This window comes from Ylistrum balloti, unplaced genomic scaffold (assembly GCF_031769215.1).
Source record: "Ylistrum balloti isolate Yb309-2 unplaced genomic scaffold, AGI_CSIRO_Ybal_v1 Utg370000, whole genome shotgun sequence".
Classification (NCBI taxonomy): domain Eukaryota; kingdom Metazoa; phylum Mollusca; class Bivalvia; order Pectinida; family Pectinidae; genus Ylistrum; species Ylistrum balloti.
The window spans coordinates 1022469-1045081 of NW_026782078.1; the positions used below are offsets into that span (position 1 = coordinate 1022469).

Consider the following 22613-nt stretch of genomic DNA (forward strand, 5'->3'; position numbering starts at 1 on the left):
CACAAAACATTATAATGAGAGATCACAAAACATTATAATGAGATCACAAAACATTATAATGAGATCACAAAACATTATAATGAGAGATCACAAAACATTATAATGAGATCACAAAACATTATAATGAGATCACAAAACATTATAATGAGATCACAAAACATTATAATGAGATCACAAAACATTATAATGAGAGATCACAAAACATTATAATGAGATCACAAAACATTATATTTAGAGATCACAAAACATTATAATGAGATCACAAAACATTATAATGAGATCACAAAACAGTATAATGAGATCACAAAACATTATAATGAGAGATCACAAAACATTATAATGAGAGATCACAAAACATTATAATGAGATCACAAAACATTATAATGAGAGATCACAAAACATTATAAGAGATCACAAAACATTATAATGAGATCACAAAACATTATAATGAGAGATCACAAAACATTATAATGAGATCACAAAACATTATAATGAGATCACAAAACATCACAAAACATTATAATGAGATCACAAAACATTATAATGAGATCACAAAACATTATAATGAGATTACAAAACATTATAATGAGAGATCACAAAACATTATAATGAGATCACAAAACATTATAATGAGATCACAAAACATTATAATGAGAGATCACAAAACATTATAATGAGAGATCACAAAACATTATAATGAGATCACAAAACATTATAATGAGAGATCACAAAACATTATAATGAGAGATCACAAAACATTATAATGAGATCACAAAACATTATAATGAGATCACAAAACATTATAATGAGAGATCACAAAACATTATAATGAGAGATCACAAAACATTATAATGAGAGATCACAAAACATTATAATGAGATCACAAAACATTATAATGAGAGATCACAAAACATTATAATGAGATCACAAAACATTATAATGAGAGATCACAAAACATTATAATGAGAGATCACAAAACATTATAATGAGATCACAAAACATTATAATGAGATCACAAAACAGTATAATGAGATCACAAAACATTATAATGAGAGATCACAAAACATTATAATGAGAGATCACAAAACATTATAATGAGAGATCACAAAACATTATAATGAGATCACAAAACATTATAATGAGATCACAAAACATTATAATGAGATCACAAAACATTATAATGAGAGATCACAAAACATTATAATGAGATCACAAAACATTATAATGAGAGATCACAAAACATTATAATGAGATCACAAAACAGTATAATGAGATCACAAAACATTATAATGAGAGATCACAAAACATTATAATGAGAGATCACAAAACATTATAATGAGATCACAAAACATTATAATGAGATCACAAAACAGTATAATGAGATCACAAAACATTATAATGAGATCACAAAACATTATAATGAGAGATCACAAAACATTATAATGAGATCACAAAACATTATAATGAGAGATCACAAAACATTATAATGAGATCACAAAACATTATAATGAGATCACAAAACATTATAATGAGAGATCACAAAACATAATAATGAGAGATCACAAAACATTATAATGAGAGATCACAAAACATTATAATGAGATCACAAAACATTATAATGAGAGATCACAAAACATTATAATGAGATCACAAAACATTATAATGAGAGATCACAAAACATTATAATGAGATCACAAAACATTATAATGAGAGATCACAAAACATTATAATGAGATCACAAAACATTATAATGAGAGATCACAAAACATTATAATGAGATCACAAAACATTATAATGAGAGATCACAAAACATTATAATGAGAGATCACAAAACATTATAATGAGATCACAAAACATTATAATGAGAGATCACAAAACATTATAATGAGAGATCACAAAACATTATAATGAGATCACAAAACATTATAATGAGATCACAAAACATTATATTATAGATTATAGATACAGAACACTGCCATGTAGACACAAAAAGTTATACATTATTGTGTAGAAACAAGACATTATACTGCAGATACATAATATTACACCACAGATAAATAATTATGACACAAAAGACACAAAACATCACACTTTAGATGAAAACAATGCACTGTAGATACAGAACATTATACTGTAAAACCATAGCCCCTACCCCCTCCTCGGTTTCATCACTAGGGGACTCATAAATATACAAAACAAGAGGCCAAAAGAGGCCTGCAATGCTCACCAGGTATATATGCCAGCCAAATGTCATGCCTCTTGGCCTTTTAGTTCATGAGAAGACATCATTTAAATGTTTAAACAAATTTGTCCCTGTGACCTTGAAAATCAATCAAGGTCATTTATTTTTCCACACTTTGTCAGGATTTATCTTAGGAACATACCAGCCAAATATCATGCCTCTCAGTCGATTAGTTTATGAAAAGTCATTTAAATGTTTTGAAGAATTTCATCCATGTGACCTTAAATATAAGTCAAGGTCATTTCTTTTCAAACTTCATCAGGCCTTATCCTAGGAACATACCAGCAAAATATCATGCCTCTAGTCCTATTAGTTCATGGGCAGAATTTGTTAAAATGTACAACAACAAATTTGACTCGTATGACCTTGAATATAGATCAAGGTCATTTCTCTTCACAAACTTTGCCAGATTTTATCCTCCGATCATACCAGCCAAATATTAAAATATTTGGTCCATTGGTTATTGAGAAGAAGTTATTTAAAGGAAAAAGCTGACGCCGTACGCCAGACAGACGAACGACAGACTACTGATGACTCACCACGGCATAAGCTCACTAGGCCAGGTGAGCTAAAAACACACTATACCATAGACTCTGGTTAACTTCATAAATTCTTCAAAAGATTTAAAGCGTTACCAGCAGTTTTGTTCATTTAAATGTAGGTCACAAAAACAAGCATATTAAAACTATAAAATAAAATTTTGCGACTTGTTTGTAAATTTATTATAGCTTGATGTACTATTAAAAGTAAGCCAACTGGTATCAACAATAAATGAATGGTTTTAACATGGTGCATCCAACTCTCTATACAGGGTATATGGAGCATGGCATTGGCTTGCACTTGTACTATCTCTACACGGTACCTGTGAGATACACACACCCACCCTATCAATCACAAGTAGCGTTTCTACACAGTTTAATTGGTAATATCAGCGTTTTACTCAAGCATGACTGTGGGAACACTTTTATGGCAGGTCCCATCTCTCAATGACTTCCGTCATTTTAACACTTTTCATGCTGAGGTTTTTTCTGAGTCTAAGATATACAGACTGGGTTGTTTTTAACCAACAAATATTTAACAGATCATCAAGAGACAGATACAATTTCTAATTCAGATAACAATAACTGACTAATTCATTACACTGCCAAACTGATTTCAATTTTTTTTAAATGTCAAAATTGCCTTTTAATCAATTACAAATTTTCTGAAATTTAAAGCTCCAAGGTTCTAACTAAAGTAAACAATCCACAGCACAATACTACCAGTATCTATCTTAATATGAAAGTGAAAGAGCAAATAATAATTTGCCACATGATTTATGTTCTATATGTAAAACCTTTTTGATAACTTACTAAGGGGTGATATAGGCACATACATTTATAAGTATCTCTTATACCCAAGAAGATAAACAGAGAAAACAGTAGGAATCACGGAGATATGCAAGTTTGTCTGCGTCAGTTGAGACGAATCAATGACATATGTAAATTAGTCAAGTTCACCTCCGGAAGATATTATGTAAATAAGTCAGGGTCATCTGAGAGGAATCATGGAGATATGTAAATTAGCCAGTCAGCTTTGTGCAATAACGTTGACATGTAAATTAGTTAAGGTCACCTGACCCCGGATACAACCAGTTTGCTGAATCAAATATCTTACTGATAAGGCCTATAAATAGACATGTGGAAGCTGATTGGAATGTACATGTTTAGTTTGATGAATAGTTCCTTCACAGCATACATGTTGGAATTCAATGCTGGCAAATGTGTTGATGTAATCAGAGAGAAAAATAATCTACATCCAACAGGGTCATGATTCAAGCTGGTAGATTTTTATTTATAGAAACGTGTCACCTTACCTATAAATAGGCAGTGACAACTGTTTGCACTACAGAGTCAACATCCTCATTGATAAGACCTATATCTATCTACATTATACAGTGATATCTGTCTGTACTATACAGTGACATCTGTCTGTACTATACAGTGACAATTGTCTGTACTACTGTCTGTACTATACAGTGACAACTGTCTGTACTACTGTCTGTACCATACAGTGACATCTGTCTGTACTATACAGTGACAACTGTCTGTACTATACAGTGACATCTGTCTGTACTATACAGTGACAACTGTCTGTACTATACAGTGACATCTGTCTGTACTATACAGTGACTACTGTCAGTACTATACAGTAGCAACTGTCTGCACTATACAGTGACATCTGTCTGTACTATACAGTGACAATTGTCTGTACTATACAGTGACAACTCTCTGCACTATACAATGACATCTGTCTGCACTATACAGTGACAAGTGACAATTGTCTGTACTATACAGTGACAGCTGTCTGTACTATATACAGTGACATCTGTCTGTACTATACAAAGGCAACTGTCTGTACTATACAGTGACAATTGCCGGTACTATACAGTGACAATTGTCTGTACTATACAGTGACAATTGTCTGTAGTATACAGTGACAACTGTATGTACTATACAGTGACAACTGTCTGTACTATACAGTGGCAACTGTCTGCACTATACATTGACAAGTGACAATTGTCTGTACTATACAGTGACAACTGTCTGTACTATACAGTGGCAACTGTCTGTACTATACAGTGACAATTGTCTGTACTATACAGTGACAACTGTCTGTACTATACATTGACAATTGTCTGTACTATACAGTGACAACTGTCTGTACTATACAGTGGCAACTGTCTGCACTATACAGTGACAACTGTCTGTACTATACAGTGACATCTGTCTGCACTATACAGTGACAAGTGACAATTGTCTGTACTATACAGTGACAACTGTCTGTACTATATACAGTGACATCTGTCTGTACTATACAAAGGCAACTGTCTGTACTATACAGTGAAAACTGTCTGAACTATACAGTGACAAATGTGTGCACTATACAGTGACAACTGTCTGTAGTATACAGTGACAACTGTCTGTACTATACAGTGACATCTGTCTGTACTATACAGTGACAACTGTCTGAACTATACAGTGACAAATGTCTGCACTATACAGTGACAAGTGACAATTGTCTGTACTATACAGTGACAACTGTCTGTACTATACAGTGACAAGTGACAATTGTCTGTACTATACAGTGACAACTGTCTGCACTATACAGTGGCAACTGTCTGTACTATACAGTGACAATTGCCGATACTATACAGTGACATCTGTCTGTACTATACAGTGACATCTGTCTGTACTATACAGTGACATCTGTCTGTACTATACAGTGACAACTGTCTATATTATATAGTTACAAATGTCTGTTTTATAGTTACAAGTGTCTGTATTATAGAGTTACAAGTGTCTGTATTACAGAGTTACAAGTGTCTGTATCATAGTTACAAGTGTCTGTATTATAGTTACAAGTGTCTGTATTATAGTTACAAGTGTGTGTATCTACATTGACAACTATCTGTAGTATACCGTGACAACTATCTGTAGTATACCATGACAACTATCTGTAGTATACCGTGACAACTATCTGTAGCATACAGTGACAACTATCTGTAGCATACCGTGACAACTATCTGTAGCATACAGTGACAACTATCTGTAGTATACCGTGACAACTATCTGTAGTATACCGTGACAACTATCTGTAGCATACCGTGACAACTATCTGTAGCATACAGTGACAACTATCTGTAGTATACCGTGACAACTATCTGAAGTATACCGTGACAACTATCTGTAGTATACCGTGACAACTATCTGTAGTATACCATGACAACTATCTGTAGCATACCGTGACAACTATCTGTAGCATACCCTGACAACTATCTGTAGCATACCCTGACAACTATCTGTAGTATACCGTGACAACTATCTGTAGCATACAGTGACAACTATCTGTAGTATACCGTGACAACTATCTGAAGTATACCGTGACAACTATCTGTAGTATACCGTGACAACTATCTGTAGTATACTCTGACAACTATCTGTAGTATACTCTGACAACTATCTGTAGTATACCATGACAACTATCTGTAGTAAACCGTGACAACTATCTGTAGCATACAGTGACAACTATCTGTAGTAAACCGTGACAACTATCTGTAGCATACAGTGACAACTATCTGTAGTATACAGTGACAACTATCTGTAGTATACAGTGACAACTATCTGTAGCATACAGTGACAACTATCTGTAGTATACCGTGACAACTATCTGTAGTATACTGTGACAACTATCTGTAGTATACTGTGACAACTATCTGTAGTATACTGTGACAACTATCTGTAGCATACAGTGACAACTATCTGTAGTATACTCTGACAACTATCTGTAGTATACTGTGACAACTATCTGTAGTATACCATGACAACTATCTGTAGTATACTGTGACAACTATCTGTAGTATACTCTGACAACTATCTGTAGTATACCATGACAACTATCTGTAGTATACCGTGACAACTATCTGTAGTATACCGTGACAACTATCTGTAGTATACCGTGACAACTATCTGTAGTATACCATGACAACTATCTGTAGTATACCATGACAACTATCTGTAGTATACCGTGACAACTATCTGTAGTATACCGTGACAACTATCTGTAGTATACCATGACAACTATCTGTAGTATACTGTGACAACTATCTGTAGTATACTCTGACAACTATCTGTAGTATACTGTGACAACTATCTGTAGTATACTCTGACAACTATCTGTAGTATACCATGACAACTATCTGTAGCATACAGTGACAACTATCTGTAGCATACAGTGACAACTATCTGTAGTAAACCGTGACAACTATCTGTAGCATACAGTGACAACTATCTGTAGTATACTCTGACAACTATCTGTAGTATACCATGACAACTATCTGTAGTAAACCGTGACAACTATCTGTAGTATACCGTGACAACTATCTGTAGTATACCGTGACAACTATCTGTAGTATACCGTGACAACTATCTGTAGTATACCGTGACAACTATCTGTAGTATACCGTGACAACTATCTGTAGTATACCGTGACAACTATCTGTAGTATACCGTGACAACTATCTGTAGCATACAGTGACAACTATCTGTAGCATACAGTGACAACTATCTGTAGTAAACCGTGACAACTATCTGTAGTATACCGTGACAACTATCTGTAGCATACAGTGACAACTATCTGTAGTATACTCTGACAACTATCTGTATACAGAAAACATGACTGATTGTATCAACTTGTACCAGCTATTACATGATTAGAAGAACACTTCCTGCATGTAATATTTACATACACAGTACACAAGGGACAGATTAAAGCCCTCCACACAATGTAACAGACTTTCATAATCTTATCTAGAAATGGAAAATCATGTGGTGACACTGAGCTGGAGTGTGAGCACCTGCTGCCAGCCGTGGATCTCTTAGGCAAACACACACCAACTTAAAGTCTCAATGACCAGAGTACAAGCAATTAAATTTAGTGTAGACTTTCAGCTTGCCTTTTTGTTATGAAATTGTACCTTCTGACATTGAGAATTAAATGGTTACTAGACCATGAACTAACCAGATACAATTTATCTGGATACAAATCTAATTAATAAAATGTTTATTCATCATTTGTATGTTTGGATCCCTGTATGTAGTTTCACAGCAGGGTAGGTGTAATAGAACCAGTGACTGTACTGTATGAGTCACAGGTCCAAACCTGACACATGTGATTTGAATTTGTGTAAACCTAAGAAACAGTGCAGTCTTCATAATGCATCTATATCTTACATCAAAGAACACTAGCAAGTTATCTCATCACGATGGAACAGGTGGTTCAGTAAAATGGAGGAAGAATACACCCTTTTGTTTAACTGAAATAGATATGTTAGCAATCCACTTTTCAGCAATTTGTTTTAAGCAGTTAAAAAAAATACAAAAAGAAATAATGTATTGATATAAAAAAAGAACATACACCAGCACAGGACAATTTTTGGAAGTAAAGATTTTTACTTTTAAAGAAAGTCTTGTTCTAGCTTTGACTCAGTGTTCACACTGCTTGTACACTGTATTTATTTTTTATGTATTCTATACTGTTTATATTATTTACAATCTCTATCTAAGTTTTAAAATTAATTACCCAATAAGCTTTAAAAAATACTTCAACAAAAAAATCTCCAACATTTCAGTTCTGACTACCTAAAGTAATCTTTGTCTGATCAATTATAACTTTAGATCACATTTTCCATCGAAAAATCTTTATACTATGAAATATATGAATTATTAAGATATACTGTTCAAACATACAGAAAACACTACATTTAATGCTTATACCATAATGAAAATTTGATTCTTCACAAACATTACTGTCTAGTCTAATGATGACCTTGACCTATGTGTCAATGACACTGATGAATAATTCCAAAGTTTGTTCCAGTATTGCTAGGACTTAATGAACTGATAATTTGATATTTCAACGCAGCAAATCAACATCCTCCTTTTTTTGGTAAAGTCACTGACCTGAGATCAGAGAAACTCTAGTACACTCCAAAGTAAACATGCTATCATCATTTGTTTGGAAATCTGCCATTAACATCTGATCCTATTAGTATAAAGAAATAGCATTTTTTGTTTGTTTTGTTTTTGTCAGGATGGGGAGCAAAGTTAAATATGTATTGATTTTACTAAACAGTGTATGTGCTGTATGACCAATAATCAAGATCAGAGACATTGAGATGTGTAGATCATTGATTCTCCACATCACAAAACAGCTGGAAGTTCACTGTGACTGATAATCAAAAAGACCAAGAGATAAATCGGTCAGTGACTCCCCGGGTCACAAAACATCAAGGTCATTGACCTACGGTGAGTAGGTCATTGACTCCCTGAGTTACAAATCATCAAGGTCATAGACCTACGGTGAGTAGGTCATTGACTCCCTGAGTTACAAAATATCAAGAATAAAGACCTAGAGTGAGTAGATCATTAACTCTCCATGTCACAAAACATCAAGTCATAGACCTACAGTGAGTAGGTCATTGACTCTCTGAGTCACAAATCATCCAGGTCATAGACCTATAGTGAGTAGGTCATTGACTCTCTGAGTCACAAATCATCAAGGTCATAGACCTACGGTGAGTAGGTCATTGACTCCTCAAGTCACAAAATATCAAGAATAAAGACCTGGAGTGAGTAGATCATTAACTCTCCATGTCACAAAACATCAAAGTCATAGACCTACAGTGAGTAGGTCATTGACTCCCTGAGTCACAAAATATCAAGGATAAAGACCTTCGGTAAGAAGATCACTGACTCCCCGAGTCATAAAACATAAGGGTTAAAAGACCTCAAGTGAGTAGATAATTGATTCTCCGAGTCACAAAATATCCAGGATAATGACCTACAGTGAGTTCATAACTAACTCGCTGAGTCACAAAACACCAAGGTTGTAGACATAGAAATATGCAGACCATTGATTCTGAGCCACAGAACAGTTGTATGACTTGCAACCAAGATAATGTACCTAGAGATGTGATTGATTCAAATGACAAAGGATGCGACAGCAGACACTTTTACACAAAACAATTTTCATTGTAGTCTCTATATAGACTGAACAGATGACGGCTGGGGTTTTCACTTATCACTTATAATACAATCTATCTGAACCAGATCCTCCTTAAATTGGAACATTTCTGGGTCAAGTTGTAGAAACAATCATTGACGTAATGATGGATGGAGGATCTTACATAAGTTTCCATTTCATTCAATTAGAGGAGACTTAAAAATAATTCCAAGAATTTTTCATTTTAGGAAGTATCTGGCAAGGTGAAAGAAAATTCATGGCAGGTTTCATAAGTCTCCTATGAAATAGAAATAGATTTATTGTAAGATTGTCACTACTTTTTCAATCAGTCAGGATGAAAATTGATCAGGCTGATATATACTTTTATATGGTGATGATGGTGATACTGTATGAATTTGTTAGCTGACATTACAATGCATATGATGTTATGAAGTTATGTAATGGGTGTTATTACACTGATGACAGGGCAGTTATGTAATGGTGTTATTACACTGATAACAGGGTAGTTATGTAATGGGTATTATTACACTGATAACAGGGTAGTTATGTAATGGGTGTTATTACACTGATGGCAGGGCAGTTATGTAATGGGTGTTATTACACTGATAACAGGGTAGGTATGTAATGGGTGTTATTACACTGATAACAGGGTAGTTATGTAATGGGTGTTATTACACTGATAACAGGGTAGTTATGTAATGGGTGTTATTATACTGATAACAGCGTAATTATGTAATGGGTGTTATTACACTGATAACAGGGTAGTTATGTAATGGGTGTTATTATACTGATAACAGCGTAATTATGTAATGGGTGTTATTACACTGATAACAGGGTAGTTATGTAATGGGTGTTATTATACTGATAACAGGGTAATTATGTAATGGGTGTTATTACACTGATGATAGGGTAGTTTTGTGACCAGTATCATAACAATGATAACAGAGTAGTTATTTAATGGGTGTTATTACACTGATAACAGGGTAGTTATGTAATTGATGCTATAACACTGAGAACAGAGTAGTTACACAATGAGTGTTATAATACTGATTACAGGACCAACTTTTGCTACAATAGTACATTTTCATAGTCAAGATAATCATATGACAACATCAACCTATTACATCATAATACTGCTACTATATACATAGTAATGTTATGGTGGAACAAGCTAGTTTGTTGATATAAATAAAACTTCAAATTGAATTTAGAAAAGGTAGAAATGGAAAACACTGAAATAACACAGTTTTTTCTCCTTTTTTAAAAAGAAAGACAGTGTTTCCTTCAATAAAACATAACATCTACAATTGATAAGATTACATCTATGGTATACATCCTATTAACAATCAGGGTTTCTTACGGACCTGCCTGGTTTGGGTGATAGAAGAAAGCCAATTTATGGAGAAAAAACACCGATCTGCGGCCAGTACCTGGCTATTGCCCCATGCAGGCCTCGAACCTGTGACCCAGAGGTGGAGGGATATGGTGATAAAATGGTCAGACATCTTAACCACTCTGCAACTGCAGACCCTTATTGCACACACTATTCCCTTAGCAAATCTATACTTGGTATGTATAGTGTTTAAAATACAGTAGAGAAAACATCTGAAGCATATGTAAATTGTGTTGGATCTAAACCTCAAATACACAGGTTACAGTTGGAAGGAATTCCTATACACCTACACCTCCATAACTCAAGTGCATATTTCATTTAACATCTGTCCTTCACACATTAAGAAAAAATAATTTATTTTGTTCAAGGTCAAATGCATGTAATATTAATGTAAAGGTAATAAAAACACTCTTCACTAAGTGTAGTAAAGTGAAATAAAAATTCATAATTATCAAGTGTAACAGAAAGACAAGTGAAGCTTTTAATGGGGATCCAACCTGTTCCAGCTTCCATATCTGCAACATTATCGACTGAGCTGAGGAAAGTTCCCTTTGCTCTTACACAGTGTTTACATCTGAACCCTTGACTTCAGTCCAGGTTTTAGCCCTTGTCACCAGAAAGAACTCAGGGCAATAACTGTAAGGAGAAAGCACACTCTGTGCCTTCCCCACGGATCAAACACGGTTTCTTAAGTTTGCTAAAGGAAAATTCTAAATCAAAGACAGAAAAAGACACTGATACAAAGAGATGTAAAAAAAAGGATGTTTTCAAGTAGTTGTTACACATCTTCATAATATAACCAAAGATTTGTTTTGGAAGTACACATACTAATGTGGTTTGCTGCAAGTCTAAGAGAATGCATAATTTACAGTGCTAATCAGTGTAAGTGTGTCTGTGATGAATAAAGGATTGAATGATCATGCAGCATTTATGTTATGTAGTATGGTGTATGATTATCAATAGCCTTATAACACATTTGTGATACACTGCACAACCCTTTTCTTATCAAATGGTTGCCAGTCTTTGTAAGTAGAAGCACATGAAATTGTTCTAGCAGCAAGCTTGTGAAGTTTAAATATAAAACTGATATAATTCCTGAAGTTGATTGTAGTACAACAACACTCCCTCACTGACATAATATCGGATATCCAGATGAGCTTTCTGACATGATATTTCAGAACATCTCCGTGACGTCAGTACACATAAAGACAGTATAGTAGTCAATATCAATTTTCACTTGTGCTATTAACATGGCATAAAATACCATACCATTGACTTCTACAGTCATATCCTTCCTCTCCTTAACTGTAATCAGAACATGATTGGAGTACTACTGAACACACCAACTACATACCTTGTCACCATTAGTTGTTTAACATTCAACAATAAATACACTACACTTTCAGTCATCCCTCTATTGTAATGTTAAAAACTTAACCAATATTTCAACAAGAATATTCCTGTTTCCTGAAATTTACAACATCATACTGTTGTTTGTTATCAATGTGTCTCAAGGTTTTATCAAGTGACAATGTATAATGGAATATAATTGTATTACTGTACCTGTTAACATAGCCAATGATCAATTGATCACATGTTATTCAAAGTTTCATGAACATTTCATTCCTGTGACCATGATAAAAAGGTCAAGGTCATTAAATGAGGAAACTTTATAACACTCCCTCCAAGGTACTCACTGGTCAAATACATGACCCAAGGTCTTATGTAACTTGAGAAGATTCTTAAAGCTGTTTACCAACCACAGTCTAGATTAACTTTTGACCATAGTGAGAATTCAAAGTTAACCTTTGACCTAAACACACCATGTTAGACATAGATTACCATTGCTTACTGACATCATAGTTTGACAATCTAAATCCTAGGATAATGTTTTTCTTTAGGTTTTCAATATATCTGATAGGTTAAGGTCATCTATATGAAAAAAAAACTTTATAGTACAATATTTCGGGTACCTGCAAGTCAAATATCAGGACTTTGAATCTTCTAGATTCCTAAATTTTGACACTTATGACCTTGTAAGTACAGTCAAACTTCCATGTTTTGAAGTTTGATAGACTACCAAAAAAACTTTGATACATCAAGACTTTGAATCATGTGTGGTTGGCTATATCAACATTTTCATGTACATGGCTATATATAATTGATTACACATTATTTCTACCTGAACAAACACACCAAATACCAAAACACAAGATTAAATGAAAAGATGCGTTTTTATCTTTAAACAAAACATTTTCATTCATGAAAAAATAAATAACTTTAAATGGAAATCGATGTGAAATCGATCCTTCAGCCACACAGTAAATGCATTTCATGGGTCAATCTTAAATGAAATGACGCGCAGCATTAAAGTGGTCTTCACGTGTTACAGCAATTATTTTAGGACTGATACATAAATGTTACAGGCACTAATGAATTAAAAAAAAAAAAGCAGATCATAATGTATTTTGTCCAGAAACGACAGCACTAACATCACACATCTTCGGCTGTAGAAATTACAAGAATGTTTGCCGATGTACTGACAATGGCTAGCCTGAATCTATCGGAAAATGCATGATTGACAAATAAATCACCATGTTTCTCTTGTTTTTATGCTTAAAACTAAAAAGTGATGTTTTGGAAATGAGTGAAATCATCATACAAGTGATAGGATTTCTTCCAGATGCTTTAAAAATTCTGTAAATTAGACCCAACTAAATGCTATCACCACAATGGCGTCAGTGAACATCACACTATGTCCCTGTATCTTTGATTACATACCACGGCTTGTAAGTAAGCAACAAAATTCTAATCAGTGTCCAGTTATTAATTAACCCTGTAACACAGAGCTAATGATAGCAGGCTATCGTAATCCATTGCCAGGTAGCGCTCTACTAAAGCTAAAACTTTGATACAGCGAAAAGTTAAATTTTAAAAGAACTTTGATTCAAAGTGGGGGTAAGTTAGTAGTAATATATAGAAATAAAATTTGGGACTAGACAAAACCTCTAATACATCGAGAAAAGTTTGATTCGTGGAAGTTTGACAGTATACCAAGGTCATTCATGTTGTAAATCTTTATAGTAACTCCGCCCAGATATCTACTGATTAATAAACAGGATATCAGACATCTGCAAAATCATAGAATTCTGAAAGTGTTTAACATCTGACTGCAATGACCTTGGAATTAGACCAAGGTCATGTATATAAAGGTGCTTTATAGCATTTTACCCCAGGTACCTGCTTGCTAAATATCAAGACTCTGGGATATCTGAAACTTGAGAGGACAATTCTTGAAGTTGTATACATATTTTGATCTGGTACCTTGAAAGTTGGGCAAGGTCATTTATATATGGAGATATAGTAATAATTCATCCCAGGTTCCCACTTGCCAAATGTAGATATTAGGATTAGAGGTATTGCATGAAAGTTTTTAACATATTGGACTCTTGGGATCTTAGAAGAAGGTCAAAACTGACAATGACCCTCATATACCTGTAGCAAAGTAGCCTCATGGACCATGTGAATTATTCAAGTTGTCAACAAACATGACTAAATTCTATTTACAATCAATTTGTTAAAGCCAACTTGATCATCAGTAATCACAAAGTTCTGTTAAAACCGTCTAAAACCCATCGCAAAACTATCATGACAGCTTTTTTGGCCTCAATAGTCACCTCTAATAAAAAGATGACGGCTGTTTTGTTAGGCTTATTACTACATCAACAGCCTGGATAATTTTGAGACAGTGTCTGAGTGTTTCCTTGTATTAGCTGGTGGCTACCTCACAGAACACATTGCAGGAGACACCATTATATACCATCAAAATCAAATGTGGTAGTGTGTCTTACAAAGGACAGAACCACCACAGTAAGGGACAATCTCAAATCTCAGCTTCGTGAGGAACATAAAGCATACAGGTTAGCAAATCAAACCATACATCTCAGATCTTCACCTGCAAACCTGCCCTGGGTAAGGATCACACCAAAATCTCATATCTGCACCTGCACACCTGCCCTGGGTAAGGATCAAACCATACATCTCAGATCTTCACCTGTAAACCTGCCCTGGGTAAGGATCAAACCATACATCTCAGACCTTCACCTGCAAACCTGCCCTGGGTAAGGATCAAACCATACATCTCAGACCTTCACCTGCAAACCTGCCCTGGGTAAGGATCAAACCATACATCTCAGACCTTCACCTGCAAACCTGCCCTGGGTAAGGATCAAACCATACATCTCAGACCTTCACCTGCAAACCTGCCCTGGGTAAGGATCAAACCATACATCTCAGATCTTCACCTGCAAACCTGCCCTGGGTAAGGATCAAACCATACATCTCAGATCTTCACCTGCAAACCTGCCCTGGGTAAGGATCAAACCATACATTTCAGACCTTCACCTGCAAACCTGCCCTGGAAAAAGTTCCAACTACACATCTCAAATCTTCATCAAAGAAACACAAATCTGCCCTGGATAGAGATCAAGGAAACACAAACATGTCCTGGATAGGGATCAAGGAAACACAAACATGTCCTGGATAGGGATCAAGGAAACACAAACATGTTCCAGATAGAGATCAAGGAAACACAAACCTGTCCTGGATAGGGATCAAGGAAACACAAACCTGTCCTGGATAGAGATCAAGGAAACACAAACATGTCCTGGATAGGGATCAAGGAAACACAAACATGTCCTAGATAGAGATCAAGGAAACACAAACCTGTCCTGGATAGGGATCAAGGAAACACAAACATGTCCTAGATAGGGATCAAGGAAACACAAACCTGCCCTAGATAGAGATCAAGGAAACACAAACCTGTCCTGGATAGAGATCAAGGAAACACAAATCTGTTTAAGCATATTTATAATTATTTTTTAACAAATTTGTTATTTTATTCAAGGCAATCTGGTTTTATGCCTACACACTCTACCGTTCACCAACTCATTGAAATCTACCACAACATTTGTCTCAATCTTGAGGAAGAGAAACACACATGCATTGTTTTTTGTGATATTTCAAAAGCATTTGACAGAGTTTGGCACAAGGGTCTAGTATCAAATTTTAAATCTTATGGTATATCAGGAAACATTCTGAACTGGTTAATACATTATTTAAAATCAAGACAACAAAGAGTATTTGTAGGTGAACATTTTTCTAATTACCAAACAATTAAAGCTGGAGTTCCCCAAGGTTCAATTTTAGGGCCTCTTTTGTTCCTAATATACATCAATGATATAACTGATGAATTATTAAGTGTATCACGTTTGTTTGCCGACGATACTTCATTGACTTATGGCTCTTCCTCTATACTAGAAATAGAACGAATTTTAAAATTTGATATGCAGCGTATAATAGATTGGTCGAAAAAGTGGTTGGTAACATTTAATCCTAATAAAACTAATGTCATTTTTATCTCAAACACGTTACGAAACAATGCCATTCATTTACAATTTGGTGAAACAAGATTAAATATGTCAGAAAGCCACAGGCACTTAGGAGTTTTATTAAGTGCAAATGCAAAGTGGGGGAATCATGTTGACTTTATATATCAGTCAGTATTAAAAAAGATCAATGCCTTAAGGCAATTAAGTTTTAGTAAATAGAAAAACTCTATCTAAAATTTATACCTTATTTATACTGCCAGTTCTTGAATGTACTCTTGTGAAGTTTGGAGTGGTTGTTCTAAATTTCATTCAGATTTACTAGAAAAATTACAATTAGAAGCAGCGAGAATTGTGACCGGTCTACCAAGTTACGTTACTAGGCAAGCATTATATTTTGAAACAGGGTGGGAATCATTAGAAAACAGACGAAATAGAAGAAATTTGATTTTATTTTACAAGATCCATAATAATCTAACACCTTCTTATTTACACGATCTTTTACCAACAGTTAACAGTAATTTAAACAGGTATGAATTAAGAAATAATAATGATTATGTATTACCGAATTATAGACTAACCAATACCAGACGGTCTTTCCTGCCTAACACTATTAAACTCTGAAACAATCTTCCTGATGAAATAAGAAATCTACCAACTGTGTCTAAATTTAGAAAAACTATCAGTCCAAGACAAAACAAATCTACTATTTTTTTTAGTCATGGACCACGTCGTTTAAATATAATTCATACTAAATTAAGATATAACTGCAGTGCGTTAAATAACGATTTGTACCGTGTAAACTTAGTAAAATCATCATCATGTTCTTGTGGACATTTTTGTGAAGATGCATATCATTATTTTTTTGAATGTCCTAATTATACTGTTTTGAGAGCAAACATGTTTGTAAATTTGCGTCCGTATTACCCAATTAATCTCGAAACTCTTTTGTCTCGAAAATCTGAACTCGCCGTTACTAAAAAAAAAGACATTTTTCAAATCGTACAAACATACATGCGGGCCAGCAACAGATTCTGACTTCACTCTGTGAATTCGTGATCTTGCCTTCTTCTCCTTTCTGTATCTCTAATAGCTACTAGTAACTATATTAATTTTTTAATATTGAATGTTATTAATTAATTACGAGGAATGTTTGCCTGGCACTTTAGTTCAGCTTAATTGAAAGCCTTGAAGAGAACGAGATGGGCTATAGGAATGGTGTTTTAATGAACTGTGTAAGAAGGAATGATGTGTTGTGCAGTTATAGTGCCAGACATGAGTGTTGACTACATCAGATTGTTAAATCAATTTCTTCTCTTCCTCTCCCATCTTTTCTTTCCTTCCTTTTTCCCTACTACATTTTATATTTAAAAATGAGTTGTAACTGTACATAGCTGTTGTCACATTTATTGTATATATTATTGTGGAGAGGGCTCTTATAAGTTGTGATAACTTGTGCCCAATCCATTTGCTTTCGGCAATAAAATATGTTTAAACTAAACCTGTCCTGGATAGGGATCAAGGAAACACAAACATGTTCTAGATAGAGATCAAGGAAACACAAACCTGTCCTAGATAGAGATCAAGGAAACACAAACCTGTCCTGGATAGAGATCAAGGAAACACAAACCTGCCCTGGATAGGGATCAAGGAAACACAAACCTGCCCTGGATAGGGATCAAGGAAACACAAACCTGTCCTAGATAGAGATCAAGGAAACACAACCATGTCCTGGATAGAGATCAAGGAAACACAAACCTGCCCTGGATAGGGATCAAGGAAACACAAACATTTCCTAGATAGAGATCAAGGAAACACAAACCTGTCCTGGACAGGGATCAAGGAAACACAAAACTGTCCTGGATCAAACTACATGCCACAGATCTTAACCGCAGATTTAGATGGCTAATGCTAAAATGAGTGAGCCATTGATAGCTAAAACGAAAAAATTGCACAGTTCAGATTGGTAATCAGGGTTTTCCATAATTTTGTTAGTAGTAGGCTGTGTAGTGAAAATAGGAGGCTGGCCTGCCGTGTACGTGTAGTCGTGTATGGAACATTATGACGCAACTGGATTGGTGTAGACGGCCAAATGATCAAAAGTAGCTGGTCAAATTGGCCGGCGACCGGCTCTTATGGAAAACCCTAGGTAATGTGAATATATTGAATAGTTAACAATTCATCAGAATGACCCGTTACAAATGACAAGACAGTCAACAGGCAACAGTTGTGAGTCTAAGAGACTATCATTATTTGATGGATGATTCAAAACCAGGCTTAAAGGGATCATTTTTTTACTAGCGCACCTAACTTGAGATATTTCATCTGTCCCCAAATTCATGTGTCAAGTCGAATTTGCTGCCCTCATGTACTTGACACATGGTTTTGAAGTTGGATTTTACATCATTATGAGGGTCCAAGGGACTATTTGATTGCTAATTCAGGGATCCTGTACAAAACTGAAAGGGACATCATAGTGAAAAAGCTATTCTTTTCTTGATTGTGCATGCTTTATACACTTCCAGTCACATGTCTATGTTATATATGCCGATATTCACAGTGAAATTCCATTATCCAGTTTGACCAATCAATTTATTCGGGAAATTCCTTTCAAATTCAAAGCTGATAAAAACATGTGACAATTTTGAAAATTAGGCAATTTATTTACATAAAAGAACACATGTGACAGCGTAAAAAATGTAGTGACAGAGTATGTAACCATCTGTTTTGTGGCACCCAAACTGAATTCAGAATTACAATAAAGTATCATTAATAGCCATTGTTTGTGAAAGTCTCACTCCAGTCATACCTGTATTGTAAACAACATGCAGAGCTTTGACCTAGGTCCACTTTCCCATCCATCATTGCCTGACCAACATTGTAACAGTTTTTCAGCCATGACTTATTCATGTGAGAAGACATTCTTATTTGCTGAATTGGTATGTTGTGCACATGTTACTCACAAAGAGATTTATGTACTGAATGATCAGTTCTATCAGCACAAACTGATATGCATGCATTTCAAACCAAGAAATGATGCTGTCTTATTGTTTTGCCAGCCGCGACATTGATCACAAGATCTGTAATTGAGATATATCACAATGCTGATATATCTAGTATGGTATCAGCTCTAGCCACAGGGATCTCCACTTCAATGCATAATTTACTCTTCGAAACGAAACATTGCTGCATCCTATGTGACACATCTTTTGATATTTCAGTGTCCTGTATTGGAAATTATATGTGTACACTGATCAATATATACCAGGTAATTAATTTTCATAAATCTTTTTATTTTCATTGCTAAAAGCAATGGGTCACATAGTGCAAAACTTTACTTCCAGAAATTCTATGACCTCCATCGAAGTTCTATGAGTGCAGGACTCAAGACTTGCATGTAGATTTATCACTAAGTACAGATGCAGGATATTGTAAAATCATGGATTTAGGGAAAATCTTGCTTCCTGGGGCATCTTTTCTTACCTCAGATTGAATGTTACTTTACCCATGACTCTAGTTGATGAGAACTCTACCTATTCGGGGATCACTTCTTACCTCAATTTGTTGGCTGAAAGGCTGTAATAGTGAACATTAACCCATTAAATGAATAATAACTTACCTCAAATCTGCCTTTATTGTTCTCCATGAGGAACCTACTACCACACAAGTACTGCCAGGCCCTTGAGCGCAGAGATGGAGGTATACCTTTACGACACCGCTCTTTAATCTAAAATAATGATAAAAAAAATTTCACATTTTACATGCAAACCTCATCTATGTTGTTTATAATAATTCTAAAACACATTTCTTAAATTAATCAAGGTTAACACTTACGTAAAGTCCTAGCAGGACAAAGAAAATGTAGAACTCTGTTTAATATATAATTTGATTATAAAAATTATAATTCTAAATTTATGAAAGGCTCTATTCAGAGATAATTATAAAAAATAAATACTGGTCATTGTTTGGTTGTAATGGTAGGGTTTATTTAATTCAATTAATTGTAATAATGATATGTTAAATTTCTATTTGGTATGTAAATAATTTTTCCAAAAATCTAAGACAATATTCTTGAAGTTTCTTGTCTATATCAATATATATGAAAGGAAAACTAAATTTACAAGGTTAGGAGGTACACACCTTTTTAAAACGTTTACTCATCCATTTTTCCCAATTTTCAAACATCTCTAACCATTTTAATTCTCGTTTTCTTAGGATTTCGGTTGGCAACCTTCTTTCACTGAAAAAGATAAAAATACATTAGCTTAAATAGCCCAATTTAGCTTAAATATTTCATATACATGAGAAAACAATGTATACTGATGTTAAAACTTTAGATAAACTGTTATTTCTGACATGAAATTCAATAGTTATCAGGTAATCAAATTTAAAACAAAGGAACAGTTCAATACCAGTATGGCAGTCATTTAAAGAAATTTTGTACTAAATTATACTAATATACCTCTTAAGAATTCATAAATGTGCCTTGAAGAAACAACAAAATCCAAATTTTTCAGATACCCAAACAAATATAAGTCTGTGTATATTTTCCCACCATGTTTACACCAAAAAAGACATTTCATTCTTTCTTATGAATAATATGAAAAAGTAAATTTGTATTATTTCTTTGTTCAATTCAAGTTCAATGGACTTATAAGTACAATATATCAACTCTACTACATCTCAGGTGGTGTAAACATATAATGGTATGTTAAGTTTATTACTGGTACAAGACCATTTCTGATCAGGGGCAATGATAGCTTATTTAATAAAGCATGATTTAACATTCCTCAGATATTTTACATTAATAGATCTGGATGGCTTATTTTGTAACTAGTCTCCTGTATGTTGTTCACTGAAGTAATTCACTAACTATTAAAAGGAGATTCTGTCTTAAAATGACCCAAGCTGATTATGGTGCAATAAATCCAAAATTTAACCTTATGTTTATCTATTTGTTTTAAAGGCATTGAAGACCTGGACTTCAGTTCAACTTTGGGTCTAGGTCACCTCTTGCTTTATTACCAAGTCCCTAGTATAATCTCTTAGTTGCTTTATCCCTATATGTATATGACACTCTGCAATCATCTCTTTGTAATAGGCCTCAACTGCATTTTGAAAACAGTAGCTTGATCAGGAGTAGACCAATTTTTTTATTCTTAAGAATGAAAATGTTGTCTTGTTTGTTTTTTAATGAATGCAGCAAAATATATATATTCTCTACAGAGGTAATTTAATCCCCATACAGTGTAGCTTGACAATGTTTCTGTTCCTCTAACATGTCTGCGTGCTTCGGTAGCACAAATGAATATGGCTTAATATTAACCTGTATGTGTAGACAAAATTGGATTGCATATTAGCAAAGTAAATGGATAATTAATTACAGCATATGGGTATCTGACAGAATATATATCATGACCAGTGACAAAAATTCTTATGGTTCAGCGACATACTCATCAGGATCTGTGTACTGAGAACCACCGATAAAACCATAACGGTCGACATGGCTCATTGCACTTCCATTTTGTTTACTGGAGCCAGGGCTGGGATGGACATGATTCTCCTCTAAAGGGGCAGTGGCCTGGCTCATGGCAGCATCCTCATCTTCATCGTCCGAATAATCACGACCCGGGTCTGCATTTGCCATGACTCCTATTTAAAAACTTATTCAAATAAAAAGTACACCATTGACATCAAAATATGAATACATAAACGATCGTTTTGTATCCATGTGTCTTGTTAACGGCCATAAGAAGTTTCACTTCTCAACTCAGAAGAACCAATGTTGAACTAGATCTTGTCATCTCTCTCAGGTCAGTGGGCTGAAATTTACTGATAATGTCCGATATCCAAAGGAATGTTGAGGAACATATATGAGTTAAGATAAGATTACATGGTCAACTATTTTCGTAAGTAAATATCAGAAGAAATGTTTACATTCATTGTCTGACACTTTACACATCGTTTCATATAATCCATTTCTGTCAGATTTCCTGGGAGGTTCTACTTATTCCGGAAGAAGCAAGTC

General features: G+C 34.5%; 1 protein-coding gene across 1 annotated transcript in view; it reads right to left on the reverse strand.

Annotated features, from left to right (window-relative positions):
• The window catches only part of LOC132548095 (TBC1 domain family member 10A-like), a 32305-nt gene extending 9813 nt beyond the window's left edge, over positions 1-22492 (reverse strand). Inside the window, exons 1-3 of the mRNA XM_060211918.1 lie at positions 22039-22492; positions 20726-20825; positions 20205-20312 (exon numbers count right to left, since the gene is read on the reverse strand). Coding sequence (XP_060067901.1) covers positions 20205-20312; positions 20726-20825; positions 22039-22232 — 402 coding nt within the window. The 5' untranslated portion in view covers positions 22233-22492. The remainder of the gene's footprint in view (positions 1-20204; positions 20313-20725; positions 20826-22038) is intronic.
• Positions 22493-22613: the final 121 nt, after the last annotated feature.